Source organism: Salvelinus sp. IW2-2015, linkage group LG15, assembly GCF_002910315.2.
Source record: "Salvelinus sp. IW2-2015 linkage group LG15, ASM291031v2, whole genome shotgun sequence".
In the NCBI taxonomy this organism is placed as follows: Eukaryota; Metazoa; Chordata; class Actinopteri; order Salmoniformes; family Salmonidae; genus Salvelinus; species Salvelinus sp. IW2-2015.
The window spans coordinates 4,233,125-4,251,811 of NC_036855.1; the positions used below are offsets into that span (position 1 = coordinate 4,233,125).

General features: G+C 43.6%; 1 protein-coding gene across 2 annotated transcripts in view; it reads left to right on the plus strand.

Annotated features, from left to right (window-relative positions):
* The window catches only part of commd10 (COMM domain containing 10), a 44,308-nt gene that overhangs the window by 9,847 nt on the left and 15,774 nt on the right, over positions 1–18,687 (plus strand). For both annotated transcript variants that reach the window (XM_024003027.2, XM_024003028.2), the window contains exons 4-5: positions 302–457; positions 1,605–1,715. In XM_024003027.2, coding sequence (XP_023858795.1) covers positions 302–457; positions 1,605–1,715 — 267 coding nt within the window. The remainder of the gene's footprint in view (positions 1–301; positions 458–1,604; positions 1,716–18,687) is intronic.

The window sequence follows — 18,687 nt, forward strand, 5'->3', positions numbered from 1 at the left end:
TTATTACAGATCCGCCTATCTCTATGCAGGCTGTCTATCACTATTACAGATCCCTATCTCTATGCAGTCTGTCTATCACTATACAGATCCCCATCTCTATGCAGGCTGTCTATCACTATTACAGATCCCCTATCTCTATGCAGGCTGTCTATCCCACATATTACAGATCCCCTATCTCTAGCAGGCTGTCTATCACTATTACAGATCCCTATACTCTATGCAGGCTGTCTATCACTATTACAGATCCCCTATCTCTATGCAGGCTGTCTATCACTATTACAGATCCCCTATCTCTATGCAGGCTGTCTATCATAATGTGAAGCCTGCATCCCTGAAGCAGCAGCTGGAGAAGATCCATCTTTCCCCAGAGAAGGCGGAGGCCTTCTGCCAGGCCTGGACCGCTGTCTGCCCAGATGTCGTGGAGAAGGTCAGGCAGAGGATTTTTGCTCCCAAAAAGGTGAGGAGAAACTGTGTCAACGGCAGTGCAATACATCTGCCCCTGCTATGCCGTTGAAGCTTTATTTATATCGTACGTACTCAACGAAATAATGCCATTACTGTAGCTACGAGAAATGGCGATCTTGCGTAGTTGCGTCCAGTTACAAATTGGGTTGGGCCAGTAACAGAAAGGTTGCTGGTTCGAATCCCCGAGCTGAAAAGGTAAAAATCTGTCGTTCTGCCCCTGAACAAGGCAGTTCCTACCACTGTTCCCCGGTAGGCCGTCATTGTAAATAAGAATTTGTTCTTAACTGACTTGCCTGGTTTAAAAAAACAATTGCCTGTGATGTTGTCATGATAATCTCATCGACAGCAGACTTCGGGGGTGTCCTAAGTGGTACCTTATTCCCTATATAGTACGCTACCTATAGTGCACTACTTTTGACAGGGACCATCAGGGAATAGGGTGCCATTTGGGTAGGAGTCTTTAGCATTGTCCCCTTTGGGAGGCTCGAGTGGGTGTCATCACACTTGGTGCTGTGACGTCCTGGGACCACACAGAGAGAACTCCAGGTTTATTATGCCACTCGGCATCATTAAACACTTAGCACCATCTCTCCTCTCAGCACACCTAATCTATTTCATTGCTAAGGCAGATTAATGGAGCGTTCTGCCACTTAGCGGTCCCATTGGGCCTCTGCTTTAAATGTGCTTTCACTGTACCATCCAACTGATCAGGGCCCGGTTTCCCAAAAGCATCTTAAGGTTAAAATCATCGTTACAACCTTCGTTGGGGCATCATTAAATCAGAGCCGTTCCCCAAAACCATTGTCACTAAAGTTGCACTTAAATGCTTGTTATTTACCGACTGCCTCAGCTAAGTTTGTCGTTAGGTGCTTTCTTGCCCTTCCACATTACTTTATACAAGATCTCCGCTAAACAGAATCAAGATTTTGAACGATACATCGTTAACACTCGTAAGCCTAAATTCCAGCGCTATCGGGGAAAAACCGGCCCAGAATTGTTTCTTAAAGATTTCTCAAAGCTAGAATCCTTAATGGGTGAAACTGCCAAGTCTGCTGGGGATATTGCATCAACAATGAAGTTACTGCAAACAACGAACACTATTTAAAATGTTTTTATTGTGGGTTCTGTATGGTTGATAGCTGGAACATGTCGGATGGCAGCTCAACCTTCAGATGGCCACGTCCACCCAAGCCAAGTTGAAGGATCCACATGCACTGCTGGAGCTCGGTGTCACAAATGAGGATTCTGAGGTAAATAGCCTACTTCACACTGTTGAACACACACACACACACACACACACACACGCCTTTGTTACCAACTCAAAACAGAGGTGCTGTTTACTTAGCAGATCTCAGGGGATCCATTCAATCTTCAAAATGGATGCTAATTCTGCATGTGTCCCTCTTGACAATGAAGCAGACCTGAAACCAGACAGCAGGGAGCTTGTTAACGATGCCCTCAAGGGCCAGCTTTCCTTTTAGTCCTGTGGGGTCTGTATCTGTACAGTGTCAGTAGACCATTTATGTCCATCAATGGACAGCATTTGCAGATTTTCATCAGAAAATGGGAACCTAATGGTTCCCTTGGTTGTTATGGTAACACCAGGTTTATCAGGTGTTCGTGTTTATGGTGTTAGTATTCTGTCCCCAGAGTGCTCTCTCTCTCTCACACACTCTCACACACTTCTCACACACTCACTCTCTCATATCTCTCTCCTCTCCACCACACACTCTCTCACCTATCTCTCTCTCTCCCACACACACTCTCACTTCTCTCTCTCTCACAACACCTCTTCTCTCTCTCACACACACTCGTCTCTGCTCTTCACACACACACTTCGCCCCTCTCTCTCTCACACACACTCTTCTCTCTCTCACAACACTCTCTTCTCTCCACAACCCACACACCCTCTCCTGCTCTCTCACACACACTTCTTCGTCTCTCTCACAACACTTCTGCTCTCTCTCAACCAGACCCCCCACAACCCCCCTCTGCTCGCTCTCTCACACAACTCTCTCTCTCTCCTCACACACACCTCTCTCTCTCTCTTCCCACACACCACTCTCCCCTCTCTCCACACTCTCTCTCTTTCGTCTCCCACTCTCTCTCTCTCTCTCTCTACCCCTCTCTCTTCACCTCTCTCTTCTCCTCACACTCTCTTCTCTCTCACACCCTCTCTCCACTCTCTCTCTCTCCTCCCCCCCTCTCTCTCTCTCACACACCACTCTCTCTCTCACCACACACTCCTCTCTCTCACACACACACTCTCTCTCCTCTTCACACTCTCACACAGTCTTCTCCACACACACACTCTCTTCTACACACTCTCTCTCTTCTCTCTCACACACTCTCTCTCTCTCCACCACACATCTCTCTCTTCTCTCTCTCTCTCTCTCTTCCTCTCTTCTCTCTTCCTCTCTCTCACAACTCTCACACGCTCTCTCTCTCTCTCTCTCCTCACACGGCTCTCTTCTCTCTCTCACACACACACACTCTATCTCTCTCACACTCTCCACACGCTCTCTTCACACCCACACACTCTCTCTCTCGACACACACATCTCTCTCTATCTCACACCCTCTCACGCTCACTCCTCACACACTCTCTCTCTCACACTCTCTCTCTCACACTCTCTCTCACAACACTCCTCTCCAGGACACTCTCTCTCCACACTCTCTTCTCTCACACACTCTCGCTCACACCACTCTCTCTCAACACTCTCTCTCTCTCACACTCTCTCTCTCTCAACACTCTCTCTCTACCTCTCATCTCACTCTCTCTCTCTCACTCTCTCTATCCCTTCTCTCCTCCTAATCTCTCTCTCCTACTCTCTCTCACTATCTCTCTCTCTCACTATCTCTCTCTCACTACTCCTCCATTCTCTCTCTCGACTATCTCTCTCTCACATCTCTCTCTCACTATCTCTCTCTCTCCACTATCTCTCTCTCACTATCGGCTACTCTTCACTATCTCTCTCTCACATACTCTCTACACTCTCTCTCTCTCACACTCTCTCTCTCTCACACTCTCTCTGCTCTCACTGCGTCACCTCACACTCTCTCTCTCTCAACTCTCTCCTGCTCCAGCTCTCTCTCTCTCACACCTCACTCTCTCACACTCTCACTCTCTCACACTCTCTCTCATCACCTCACACCTCTCTCTCTCTCACTCACCACACTCTCTCAGCTCTCTCTCTAACACACTCTCTCGTCTACACTCCTCTCTCTCACACTCTCTCTCACACTCTCTACTCTCTCACTCACACTCTCTCTCTCTCTCACCACTCTCTCTCTCACTCTCTCTCCTTCACCACTCTCTCTCTCTTTCACACTCTCTCTCTCTCCTCACACTCTCTTCTCTCTCTACACTCTCATCTCTCACACTCTCTCTCTCTCACTCTCTCTCTCTCACACTCTCTCTCTCGTCTTCACACTCAATCTCTCTCTCTCACAACGCCCTTCAAAAACATTTCAAAGCTCCAGCTGCCGCTACCCCCTTTAACACCAGGGTCAGCGCACTCTCAATTGTTGTTTTTGCCATCATTGTAGCCTGCCACACAGACACTATACAATACATTTATTAAACATAAGAATTAGTGTTTTTTCACAACCCGGCTTGTGGGAAGTGACAAAGAGCTCTTATAGGACCAGGGCACAAATAATAATTAATAATTTTACTCTTTATTTAACCATCTTACATATAAAACCTTATTTGTTCATCGAAAATTGTGAATAACTCACCACAGGTTAATGAGAAGGGTGTGCTTGAAAGGATGCTCATAACTCTGCAATGTTGTATTGGAGAGAGTTTGTCTTAAATCATTTTCCACACACAGTCTGTGCCTGTATTTAGTTTTCATGCTAGTGAGGGCCGAGAATCCACTCTCACATAGGTACATGGTTGCAAAGGGCATCAGTGTCTTAACAGCGCAATTTGCCAAGGCAGGATACTCGGAGCGCAGCACTATCCAGAAATCTGGCAGAGGCTTCTGATTAAATTCAATTTTCACAGAACTTCTTGTTGCAATTTCGATGAGGCTCTCTTGTTCAGATATCGGTAAGTGGACTGGAGGCAGGGCATAAAAGGGATAACGAATCCAGTTGTTTGTGTCATCTGTTTCGGGCGCATTTGCGCCGAATACAACAGGTGTAGACCTTAGTGAAATGCTTACTTACAGGCTCTAACCAATAGTGCAAAAAAAGGTATTAGGTGAACTATAGGTAAGTAAAGAAATAATAACAACAGTAGAAAGACAGTGAAAAATAACAGTAGCGAGGCTATATAGAGTAGCGAGGCTATATAGAGTAGCGAGGCTATATAGAGTAGCGAGGCTATATAGAGTAGCGAGGCTACATACAGTTAGTCAGGCTGATTGAGGTAGTATGTACATGTAGATATGGTTAAAGTGACTATGCATATATGATGAACAGAGAGTAGCAGTAGTGTAAAAGAGGGGGTGGTGGGTGGCGTGACACAATGCAGACAGCCCGGTTAGCCAATCTGCCGGAGCACTGGTTGGTTGGCCCAATTGAGGTAGCATGTACATGAATGTATAGTTTAAGCGACTATGCATATATGATAAACAGAGAGTAGCAGCAGCGTAAAAAGAGGGGATGGGGGGGCACACAATGCAGATAGTCCGCATAGCCATTTGATTACCTGTTCAGAACTCTTATGGCTTGGGGGTAAAAACTGTTGAGAAGCTTTTTTGTCCTAGACTTGGCACTCCGGTACCACTTGCCATGCGGTAGTAGAGGGAACAGTCTATGAGTGGGGTGGCTGGGGTCTTTGACAATTTTTAGGGCCTTCCTCTGACACCGCCTGGTGTAGAAGTCCTGGATGGCAGGCAGCTTAGCCCCAGTGATGTACTGGGCCGTACACACTACCCTCTGTAATGCCTTGCGGTCAGAGGCCGAGCAATTGCCGTACCAGGCAGTGATGCAACCAGTCAGGATGCTCTCGATGGTGCAGCTGTAGAACCTTTTGAGGATCTCAGGACCCATGCCAAATCGTTTTAGTTTCCTGAGGGGGAATAGGCTTGTCGTGCCCTCTTCACGACTGTCTTGGTGTGTTTGGACCATTCTAGTTTGTTGTTGATGTGGACACCAAGGAACTTGAAGCTCTCAACCTGCTCCACTACAGCCCTGTCAATGAGAATGGGGGCGTGCTCAGTCCTCCTTTTCCTGTAGTCCACAATCAGCTCCTTAGTCTTGGTTACGTTGAGGGATAGGTTGTTATTCTGGCACCACCCGGCCATGTCTCTGACCTCCCTATAGGCTGTCTTGTCGTTGTCGGTGATCAGGCCTATCACTGTTGTGTCGTCTGCAAACTTAATGATGGTGTTGGAGTCATGCCTGGCCATGCAGTCACTGGTGAACAGGGAGTACAGGAGGGGACTGAGCACGCACCCATGGGAAGCTCCAGTGTTGAGGATCAGCGTGGCAGATGTGTTGCTACCTACCCGCACCACCTGGGGGCGGCCCATCAGGAAGTCCTGGATCCAGTTGCAGAGGGAGGTGTTTAGTGTTGGTGTTGAACGCTGAGCTGTAGTCAATGAATAGCATTCTCACATAAGTGTTCCTTTTGTCCAGGAGGGAAAGGGTCAGTCATAGCCTCAATTTTGTCCCACAATTTGAATATAGTTGCGTAGAGTCCCTTTAATCCTAGATTCAGATCATTCAGGCGAGAAAAAACATCACCCAGATAGGCCAGTCGTGTGAGAAACTCCTCATCATGCAAGCGGTCAGACAAGTGAAAATTATGGTCTGTAAAGAACTTTAAGCTCGTATCCAAAACGTCTTTCAAGCTGTCGGGCATTCCTTTGGCAGCAAGAGCCTCTCGGTGGATGACACCCCTTTTAATTGACACCCCATAAACGTAACGGACATATACCAGGAGCTGTGCCAGGCCCGACACGTCTGTTGACTCATCCAGCTTTAACACATATAATTCACTGGCTTGTATGCGAAGCAGTAATTGTTTTAAAACATCTCCTGCCATGTCACTGATGCATCGKGAAACAGTGTTGTTTGATGAAGGCATTGTCTGTATAGGTTGTTTGGCCTTTTCCCCCAGCATTGTCCCACCAATATCCACGGCAGCAGGAAGAATYGTGGCTTATTTTTCAAATTGGCATGTTTTGTTTCTAAATGTCTGCGCAAGAGTGATGGTTTCATCGAGTTGAGAGAGTACTTTTGCACATATAAMACACTGTGGCTGAGGAAAGGCACTACTCCCAATATAGGTGAACCCCAAAKTAATGCAGTTCTCATCATATTTGCGCCTCTTCGATGGTCCAACGTCTGTTGTTCGGTGCTTTCCCGGGTAAGGSGGCAGTAGCTCTTCGGCTGCATCAGATTCACAACTGTCAGTGTCCATGCTAGCTGGGCTAACAACAAATGTAGAATTACTGATGCTAGCATTGGATGTGCTCGTGGAAGCAGAACAACTTGTGTCGTCGACAGGTGCAGGTGTAGTACTGCTAGTAGTAGTACTATAGAGCTGGTATGGGTCTCTATGGATGCGGCCTTACTAAACTGTTTGAAAATGTGAAGACATTTAATAATAATAATCTCTTTCTCACACAGTAATATGTGTTTTTTTTAAAATCTCATACACACTCTAGTGGGAAGATTTTAAAAAAAATGTTCTCTCAATATTTCCTCCCAAGCAAGAAAAACATCAATCAATTTATTTAAATCCACTTACATGGGCCCTGTTGGGAATAGATAGCTACAGACCTGAGGCAAGCCAAGCTAATGGGAGGAGCAGCCACAGTTCATCACAATCTGCTGAGAGGCTGTGCCTCTAACACCCAAGAGGGGGCACTGTTGCTCCACAACAATTTCTGGCATTCCCAGGATCTGCTGTCTACAGAGAGAATGGTTTTCTGGTTCAATTTTAAACTGGAGTTCAAGTGTGTGTGTATATATATAAAATGTATTGTTTTCTGTAGATCATCTTGTTTTGCTTCAGAGTTTCACAATATCATTAACAAATATTTTCAATTCAGAAGTTATTCTGCATGCACGTAATAACAAAATAACAACTATCTCTGAAACCATTTCAGTATATAGTGTTGATTGAAAGGAGAAGACTTGATAATACCCAGATAACCTTCCAGGTAGTGTGATATTGGATCTCTGAGAGGGAGGAGGAGGAGGAGGACAGCTGTACATTATTGATTTGGAAGCCAAGCATCGGAGTTAGAGAACTCCCACCTGATCAGTGTCTTGCTTCATCAGCCCAATCCCAGAGGAGAAGCAAGCAAACCTCCAGTAGTGTATAGTATGAAACCTGTCTCCTCTCCTCACCATCCAAGCCAGCCAGGGAGCCGCTGGAGTTACATATCCCTAACACACACACACAAACGCACAAACAACGTCTCTTGAAGTCTGAGATGGTAAAATCCTTCAACGGGCTGTGGGCCTCTGTCTCATCTCTCTGTCCCTCAGCATTAGTGGATTCCATTGCTCACTGCTCTAAATGGACCAGCTTGGGGATTAGCTCATTATACATAGTGTTTGTAGACATAGCTAATTAAAATAAACCTACCAGTTTGCTAATTTAATGTAACCTTCAGTATGAGTCATAGAATGGTTATTCATTTATAGGTCTTTGATCTGATGGTCTAAGGCAGGGACGGGTATTCAACTCTTACCCTACGAAGTCCGGAGCCTGCTGGTTTTCTGTTCTTCCTGATTAATTAATTGCACACACCTTGGTGTCCCACATCTAAAACAGTCCCTGGTTACAGGGGAACAAYGAGGGGGGGTGGCTTCAAGGTTGAATTTGAGAGGTGTAAGATATATTATAAACTGGGTGGTTCGAGCCCTGGGTGCTGTTTGGCTGACAGCCAGGGTATATCACACTGTATACTACAGGTATGCCAACATTTATTTTTACTGCTCTAATTACGTAGGTAACCCGTTTATAATAGCAATAAGGCACCTCGGGTTTGTGATATATGGCCAATATACCACGGCTTAGGGCTGTGTCCAGGCACTCCGCACAGCGTCGTGCTTAAGAACAGCCTTTAGCTGTGGTATATTGGCCATATATCACACCTCATCTGGCCTTATTGCTTAAATAGGATGAATGTGTATTAAGTTGGTTACTACGGAATTGCTTCGATCCAAGCAGGGTGACTGTTAGAATTGTGTCAGTATATTGACGGTTCTTGCCAAACGTGGCCTTCTCTTCCTCAACATTTTCTTCTCCACCTCAAAACTCTACCTAATCCTGCACCCTACCGCTAAGACTAGCATTTTCTGGCATTTTACTTCGTATAGATAAATAGATTATGCCTAATTGTATTTTCCTGTTCTGTCATTCTGACTTATGCATGAGTGTGCTGTTGTTGGTTGCCATTTCCTTGTAATGCTATTCCCAGCCAGTGAGTGCCCTAACTAATTATATTTCATCAAACCTACTTGTTTTGTATCAAAGCGTCTGACTTGAAAGAATTCTGATTCTAATGTATTTATCCACTGAGGAGCGGAAGCTCTTTGTTGGAATTCTCCCAGTGATGCTGTGACCTCATTTACTATCAGCTAGAGAGATAAAGAATGCAATTAAACATTACATTTTTACTTATGAAGAGGTGCTGTGATTATCCCTATTCAAAACATCCACACTCCTCTTCCTCACACGTCTCTGCCACAGACGATCCGCTACAAGTTGAAAACAGAAACTTTCAGGACTTTCTATCTTCCCCCAAAAAACACAGAGCTAACAAGCAGTCTAAGAGTTAAAACTGTAAAATAACAGGAACAGGTTTTATGTCAGGCGATCAATATATCGGATAGCTTTAAACCAAAATGGTGGTAGCCAGACTGAAATCCCTTCAAACTCCCACCCGTCACATGGCACAATAAAGCCTTGTCTGGGGCTTGTCATCCTCTTCATGGCCCAGGATGCTTTGTGCAGCCATCTTTTGGGCTCCTTTCTCCTTGGTGATTAGTTTTTTTCTCCTTTGGGATCCCATTCAGGGTGCCCATTGTTAAGTGATTATCCATTCCTCTGGTGATGTGTACAGCCCAGTGGCATAATAGTACCCATACAATGATGTCACAGCTTTATTTGCTGCGGGGACCATTGATTCCCCCCTTTCCTCCTTTCCTAATTTTCTATACCCCAATTCTGTGCTTGAAGAGCTTGAGGATTTGTGGCTGTTTAGCACACCCACGATACATGTTTGATGCAGACATGAGTGGGGAAGGTGGCAAATCCATCCAAACACATTTAATTCCCATTTGTTTGTCTTGTTTGGTCTCAGATCTTGGTTCTCAAATCTGAGCTAGTTTTGCCCTGTAGTTTCTTCAGCAAAATGGAAATTGTCAGATGACATTGTTTTTCTTTCTGTAGCGAAGTTATTTTTAGTTGTTAGCCAATGTTTTTGTTCGAGGTGTTTTAAGGTGATCCGGACTCTCTCTCTGTTATTACACAGTTACGTGCAAGGTGTTGTTTAAGGTGGTCTGGACGCTCTATTCGTACACGTTTACGTGGATTCTGAGATCTCAAACAAGCCCTGTTGATTGTGGAATGGGAAGGAAAACGTTTCATCTCAACGAAGCCTGTGGCATTATGAAGTGAGGTGAAATACCTAGTCTGATTTTTATATTGATATACCATACCTGTTTTCTTTGACCTTTTTTGCTCTGTAGGATTCTCTTGGGTATATAGTTATTTAGCTGTCTGTCTTTGTACTGCATTCGATGTTGTAAAAACATATTTGTCCACTATTTCTATATGATAACACATAATGGTTGTGAAAGGGTAGCCATTACAGTATGGTTTTCCTTGCCAGTCCTGGTAGCTCCTGTCAACAGCCCTTTAATGACAGACAAGGTTGTTTCCTTCTATTTCAACTAATTGTCTCACTCTTACAGCATAGTCATTTGGAATGTTTACATCTCAGAGGATTCTGTTGAAAGGTGCTGCATGTAATGCAGGAGAAGAATGTTTCCATGCATAGTATGTACCGCACTACTTAAAGATCGACATGCCCCAGGTAGGCTACATAATGAATACTATTGCATGGAAATTAAAGGCCTTTTTTCAGGCTGGTTATCAAGATTATTATGTCTTGAACTGTTACATGTAGCCTATTTTCTTTGTCCTGTATTTTCCCCTAAAGAGAGATGACTACGACAATGCCGCGGTTTTATACAAAAGATCGTTAGTTAGTTGGTTGACCATTTCACACCATTTATGTCCGGCGTCGGGTTGGATTTAGTTGAATAAACCTAGTGGATTTGGAGAGGGAGGCAGCTGTAGGCGTTTGACCTGGTGGTTGCTTGTTTCCCACAAGCCTACTGTAAAAATGGTCAAGGCTCTCACAGCCGCGGTGTCTGCATACCAGAGGGCTCAAGCTGGCTGCCTAGACAATCACTAGGGTTGCCACACAGAAGAGGCCCTACAGTGGTGAATAGCAGCCATCAGCCTCGCCTCTCCCTCCTCCCTGAGCCAAAGCATACATTCTACTACATGTATACAGTTTCAAAATGGAGGCCATGGTGGGTCCATGTACCCCGGCCCTTGGCATGCCACTGTTTCTGTCATTTAATTGGAGCACATTGTTTCAAGCTTGAGTTGCTCTTGAAAGGGCTGTGGGTTTGGCCCTTGGCACTGCGATAAGTGCATAGTGCCTAGTCCGTAGCAGGCAAAGCTCCCTCTAATTGTTTTGTTATGGCTTATACTTGTCCTGTTTTGTTGCGTGTTCATCTTGGCAGAATTAAATTGTCTGTACCATGCTTTCCAACCTGAGCCACTTGTAGCGTGGCTGGAAGACATCCCCGGAGAAAGATAAGTCAGTGTTGGTTTAACCTATTCCATTGTGGCAATATTCTCCAATTTGCACTTCCAAAAAATGAATTGTAGAAAATGAGGATTTGATGAAAGTGTTTTTGAATATCACTCTGCAGCACACTAGCTTCATGTGTTATGTTATTAATGTGTCACTCACAATCTGCAGTCACAATAGATTCTGTGTCAGTCAGCCCTTCATCCACAGTGTGACTTCCCAACAGGCTGAATGAGAGATGTGAAATGGAATGAGTGGAAAGTGTTGAATACTGTTTGTGCCGCGCTATTTCGGCCATTCAGAAGATGAGTCATGACATGTGAATCCATGCACTGGTTAGAAGACCGCCTCTGTCTGCGCCTCTGTCTGCGCCTCTGTCTGCGTCTCTGTCTGTGTGTTTCTGTGTGTCTCTTTCTGTCTGTCTCTCCACTATCACTGGCATCTTCTTTGCTTGCCTGAGAATTATTAGTGATATGCTTCTTGTTAATCGCTGTATGATGCTTACTCGTGCTAAAAGTGTTTGAGATCTAATGATAGCTGAATGTTCTATACAGAGAGGAGGTGGTGTTAAGACTGTTTTAACTGAGAAAGTCATGGTTTTGCTCCATTATTCCCACCGGTGTACCAACATTTCTTTGATTTAATTCAGTATTTACCTGGCACTAGACGGTGTCTGTGTGTGTGTGTATAACCCTCTTTCTCTCTCTCATATACTGTTAGATATACAGTTGAAGTCGGAAGTTTACATACACTTAGGTTGGAGTCATTAAAACTCGTTTTTCAACCACTCCACAAATTTCTTGTTAACAAACTATAGTTTTGGCAAGCCGGTTAGGACATCTACTTTGTGCATGACACAAGTAATTTTTCCAACAATTATATATATATTATATATATTTGTTTTGTTTGATGAAACAAAAATAGAACTGTTTGGCCATAATGACCATCGATATGTTTGGAGGAAAAAGGGGGATGCTTGAAAGCCGAAGAACACCATCCCAACCGTGAAGCACGGGGGTGGCAGCATCATGTTGTGGGGGTGCTTTGCTGCAGGAGGGACTGGTGCACTTCACAAAATAGATGGCATCATGAGGCAGGAAAATGATGTGGATATATTGAAGCAACATCTCAAGACATCATTCAGGAAGTTAAAGCTTGGTCGCAAATGGGTCTTCCAAATGGACAATGACCCCCAAGCATACTTCCAAAGTTGTGGCAAAATGGCTTAAGGACAACAAAGTCAAGGTATTGGAGTGTCACATTCGTCGTAATGATCGGACCAAGCCGCAGCGTGAGTTCCACATATTTTTAATAAACGGAAAACTCTCCAAAACAATAAAGCACAAACGAAACGTGAAGCTATACAAAACTAGTGCAGACAGGCAACTAAACATAGTCAAGATCCCACAACTGACAATGGGGAAAATGGCTACCTAAATATGATCCCCAATCAGAGACAACGATAAACAGCTGTCTCTGATTGGGAACCATATCAGGCCAACATAAACATACAAAAACCCTAGATAACATACAAAACCCCTAGACATACAAAACGATAGTACCCACCCTAGTCACACCCTGACCTAACCAAAATATATAGAAAAACAGAGATATCTAAGGTCTTGACAGGAGTGGCCATCAGAAAGCCCTGACCTCAGTCCTATAGAAAATGTGTGGGCAGAACTGAAAAAGCGTGTGCGAGCAAGGAGGCCTACAAACCTGACTCAGTTACACCAGCTCTGTCAGGAGGAATGGGCCAAAATTCACCCAACTTATTGTGGGAAGCTTGTGGAAGGTTACCTGAAATGTTTGACCCAAGTTAAGCAATTTAAAGGCAATGCTACCAAATAGTGATTGAGTGTATGTAAACGTCTGACCCACTGGGAATGTGAAATAAATCATTCTCTCTCCTATTATTCTGACATTTCATATTCTTAAAATAAAGTGGTGATCCTAACTGACCTAAGACAGGGAATTTTTACTAGGATTAAATGTCAGGAATTGTGAAAAACTGAGTTTAAATTTATTTGGTGTATGTAAACTTCCGACTTCAACTGTACATACAAAGGAGTAAAATTGTATTTGTTTAGTTGTATTCAGTGGTGTGTGGTTGTGGCAGATCCCCATGGGATATCTGGTCAAACCCCACACTCAGGTCTTTAACCCCACACTCAATACTTAGTTTAGAGCGACCAGATTAATTATAGATGCAGGAAGCAGCATCGGTATGTCACTTTCATACTCGGCTCTCCCCATCAGATTGCTCTATGGTAAATGACTCAGCAGGCCTAAAGAGATGCCCACAGCATCCGACTCTCCAGAAACCATTCCTGTTTGACGTCTGTGTGCCGTCAGTGTTGAATCAATCCCCACCATAACTCAAAGCAAGCCTTTTTCAACACCAAAGCAACAATTTGAGACTAAGATGTGCTTGAAAAGCTTTGTTAAATGAAGCTCTGCAGTATATTGGTTGGTAAAGCTACAGTGGGGAAAGTATTCAGACCCCTTGACTTTTTCCACATTGTGTTACATTACAGCCTCATTCCAAAATGAATTCGTTTTTTTCCCCTTCATCAATCTACACACAATAGCCCATAATGACTTTGCAAAAACAGGTTTTTAGAAATTTTGGGAAATGTATTAAAAATAAAAACTATCACATTTAGATAAGTATTCAAACCCTTTGCTCAGTACTTTGTTGAAGCACCTTTGGCAGCGATTACAGCCTCGAGTCGTCTTGGGTATGATGCTACAAGCTTGGTACACCTGTATCTGGGCAGTTTCTCCCTTTCTTTGCAGATCCTCTCAAGCTCTGTCAGGTTGGATGGGGAGCGCCGCTGCACAGCTATTTTCAGGTCTCTCCAGAGATATTCGATCGGGTTCAAGTCTTGGCTCTGTCTGGGCCACTCAAGGACATTCAGGGAAGCCACTCCTGCGTTGTCTTGGCTGTGTGCTTAGGGTCGTTGTCTTGTTGGAAGGTGAATCTTAGCCCCAGTCTGAGGTCCTGAGCACTCTGGAGAAGGTTTTCATCAAGGATCTCTGTACTTTGCTCCGTTCTTTTTTTCTTGATCCTGACTAGTCTCCCAGTCCCTGCCGCTGAAAAACACCCCCACAGCATGATGCTGCCACCTCCATGCTTCACCATAGGGATGGTGCCAGGTTTCCTCCAGATGTGACGCTTGGCATTCAGGCCAAAGAGTTTATATCTTGGTTTCATCAGACCAGAGAATCTTGTTTCTCATGGTCTGAGGTGCACCTTTTAGGTGCCTTTTGGCAAACTCCAAGCGGGCTGTCATGTTCCTTTTACTGAGGAGTGCTTTCCATCTGGCCACTTTATCATAAAGGCCAGATTGGTGAAGTGCTACAGAGACGGTTGTCCTTCTGGAGCTCTGTCAGAGTGACAATTGGGTTCTTGGTCACCTCCCTRACCAAGGCCCTTCTCCCCCAATGCTCAGTTTGGCCGGGCGGCCAGCTCTAGGAAGTCTTGGTGGTTCCAAACTTCTTACATTTAAGAATGATGGAGGCCACTGTGTTCTTGGGGACCTTCAATGCTGCAGCCATTTTTTGGTACCCTTCCCCAGATCTCTGCCTCGACACAATCCTGTCTCGGAGCTCTACAGACAATCCCTTCGACCTCATGGCTTGGTTTTTGCTCTGACATGCACGGTCAACTATGGGATCGTTATAAAGACAGGTGTGTCCTTTCCAAATCATGTCCAATCAATTGAATTTACCACAGGTGGACTCCAATCAAGTTGTAGAAACATCTCAAGGATGATGAATGGAAACAAGATGCACCTGAGCTGAATTTTGAGTCTCACAGCAAAGCGTCTGAATACTTATGTAAATAAGGTATTTCTGTTTTTGATTTTTTTTTTACTGTTTTTGCTTTGTCATTATGGCGTACTGTGGGTAGATTGATGGGGAAAGCATTGAATTAATCAATCATTTTAGAATAAGGCTGTAATGTAACAAAGTGTGGAGGGGTCTTTCTGAATGTACCGTAAATGTTTTTTATCCCCTTAGGCTATATCATTAACAATTTTGGCAAGTTTTTGAAGAATACAGTTACAGCTCTTTTCATGTCTCTCTTCAGGTCTCATCAGGTTGATTTAAAAACGTGTGTATTTTTGTAAAACATTAAATGAATGAAAGCATGCCTACGTCAGTACAGTAGTGTATTGCCTATTAGGAATACTCTGTCTACCCATAGCTATAAACTGATCTCTGCTCCTTGGTCCCTGTGTATCGACTCTTATCATCATCAAACCTGAGTAATGTGGCTTACAGTGGCACTGAACTTCTGAAAGCATTAACCAATCCTTTTTCTGCTGCATTGCGCATTTTCAATGAAACACGGGATGGGTAGGAAAGAACATGTAAGCAATTTACTTACGTTCCCTGACTATATCCTCTGCCATATGTCTCCATCATTGTTCTATTAATAGCTGGACTTCTTATCGGTTGTTGGATCATAAAGGCTGTGTGGACACAATACTTGGAACCCACTCCCTGTTGGAGTTTATCCGCTGGGATCTGCCCGGCAGAAATGGGGCTTAGAAAAATCAAGCAAGCTCCACATGATGAGACCAGATGGCTTTACTGCATCAAGGCTTCATCAAAGCAATGCTAAATTCCAATGTAATCTCGGGCGTGCTAGATAGCGAAGGTAGTGCAGATAGGTGGTGCGGAGATATGAAACAAAGCTATATGAAAGATGTCATATGTTAAGAGGGGAAACCTTGTTTTAATGTTGTGGCGTCGCTAGTTACTTAACTAAAGACGTGGAGATGTTGTAGTAGAGGGTGAGAATCTCTATGCAAATATCCAGAGTGACTCCAAATTAACATATTGCGTTTTTGTATCAAACACTTCTAATTTAAACTCTAAAACCTCTCAAATTAATTGAAATAGTGTTTAATAAACATGACTGATCAACTATTTATGCTGTATTTAAGGGGAAAGAGCATTTGGAAATTACGCTGTTCAAGTACTGACATTTATACTGGATTCAGACACGTCTTTAGATGAGATTTGAATCAATAAGCCTTAGCTTTGACATAAAAGAAAACTAGCTCGATTCATTTTTTTCTATCTGCTGTCAGGGGTTGCTGGCTGGGGCCTGCCATACCTTGAATACATTGTGTTTCTTTAAGTTCAGTCAGTTTTGTCAGGTATAAATTATGTATAGGATTTAACCTGAAAGTTAAAACAGTCAAACAATACCTTCTTTTGTGAATTCTAATGAATCATTCAAACATGTTATGGGCCTGGGGAACTAGATTGCATGCCCCATAGTCTGCCTGTGTCGTTGTCTTCTCCAGATCCAGGTTCGAGTAAAGCCCATATCAAACAAAAGCGTTTTTTTTGTGTGTGTGTGAACAAGCGTGTACACGCTGGAATTAGAATGCACGGTGGTGAATGTGAGAAAACAACAGACGGGCCATCATGCGTTTTCAAATTAGAACATCGAGTCTATTTTKCTCACATTTATGTGAAGCAATGCTGGTAAAGTGAGAAAATGAAYTGTTAGTGCATTGACATCTGAAATTGTGAAATGTATAGTTAAAAAGTGTTTAAGTTGAGCCGCCAGTACCAATAATACATACGCCTATTTGAAAACAGTAACTTTGTGCCTACCTTTGTTGATTTCGAGCACAGGCGTATAGCCTAGGCAGGTTACGGCTGGGGAACTCTGTTCAAGATAGAATAATGTTATGTAGAAATAAAGAATTTAGCTAGTCTCGTTCTAAGTGCTAGGGTGTATTAGCTACAACTCTCCTGATGTTCCTGAGCCAACATAACAACAGGAGGCAGGTACGGTGGCACCCGTAGGACATATATATAAGATGAGTCAAAAGGAGCGCGCAACAATAATAACAATAATTCACATAGCGAACATCACAAACACAAGTTAAGTTGGCATACGCTACGCAGTGCGATGTGACTTGGCGCCCTCTACTCACACGCAAAGTCTGTGTGGTTCCGGCATAACAGTACACTCACATTAACCCAGAACCACATTTTGTGCTCTTATTTGTACAATCTTACCTTCCTTTTTTAAGTGTCAATAAAGTTGTTCTCTCAAAATGCTAGTCCTATACATTTAATACAACAGCCCTCCTCAGTGGTTTTTACACCTGGTTTTGCAGACCGAACAGCAGCTAGCTAGCCAAGATGGTATTACATAATGATGTTTCTGTGTTTGTCCTGAAGATTCATTTGAGGGTATATACAGTGCTAGAATACTACCCCTTGTCTTCATTAGACACAGGATGTAATCCTATTGTAGGTCCCATACTGTAGTAGGACAAACAGGACAGGCTTGCACCCCCCTGAGACCCTGACCTTTAGAGTTGGTGTTATGGACTAGACTCACGAAGATGACTTAAGCTCAGAGGTGCTGATAAAGCATGACTGCTCACGCTCAAAGCTGAGGATGTTTGTCTTTTTTGTTTTTTGACCATTCATGGGAATTTGCTAGCTTCATCAAAGTGCTGTGCTGTGCCCTCTTTTTAATTATTCAACCCAATTTGAAGGGAGCTGTTTAAAACCGCTCCTACTGTTGTTCATCTGTTTTAATGGTCTGGGTGATGGTCCCTGTCGGTCCATTCTGAATGTCATAAAGAGCAGCAACCGATTTATCATCTGGGGTTTCAGATAAACGGCAAGCGTTGTGGACGGGTGATAGCAAAGGGAACTGCAGTTGACCTGAAAGACTAACAGACATGACTACGTTCCTCAGCCTAGAATTTTAACCACTTAAAAATAGTTGTTCTTTAGGAGCAAATTTGGGGCGGCAGGTGGCCTAGTGGTTAGAGCGTTGGGCCAGTAACCGAAAGGTTGCCCGATCGAATCCCCGAGCTGACGAGGTACAAATCTGTCGTTCTGCCGTAAATAAGAATTTGTTCTTAACTGACTTACCTCGTTAAATAAATCAAATTAATTAAGAAAATGACCTGGCAGCTCTCTACAGACATTGCAGTCATAATTATAAAGTCAAATTTCTGTAATTATTTTGTGTTATTGACTAAGTTTTGTTTATCCCATGTGTAACTGTTATTTTTGTATTGCTTTATCTTGGCCAGGTCGCAGTTGTAAATGAGAACTTGTTCTCAACTGGCCTACCTGGTTAAATAMATWWAAAAAAWRAAWAAAATWAAAAAGAATGAACTGTTAGTGTCACACTGACGATGTACTCCTCCTCAAATCCCTACAGTTAAGAATACTGCATTAATAAAGTAGAACTTGTTCTCCACGCCAAGCAGCTCCTAGCTACATATTTCTTCACTGCATATGTTTTTTTTGTACACGTGGTTTTATAAATAAGCTGTGTGTTTGAGAATTCATTTCAACATTSTTTCTACCAACTGGCAAGCAGGCAAGACAAATATTTGCTATCTTAATTGTTCTTATTT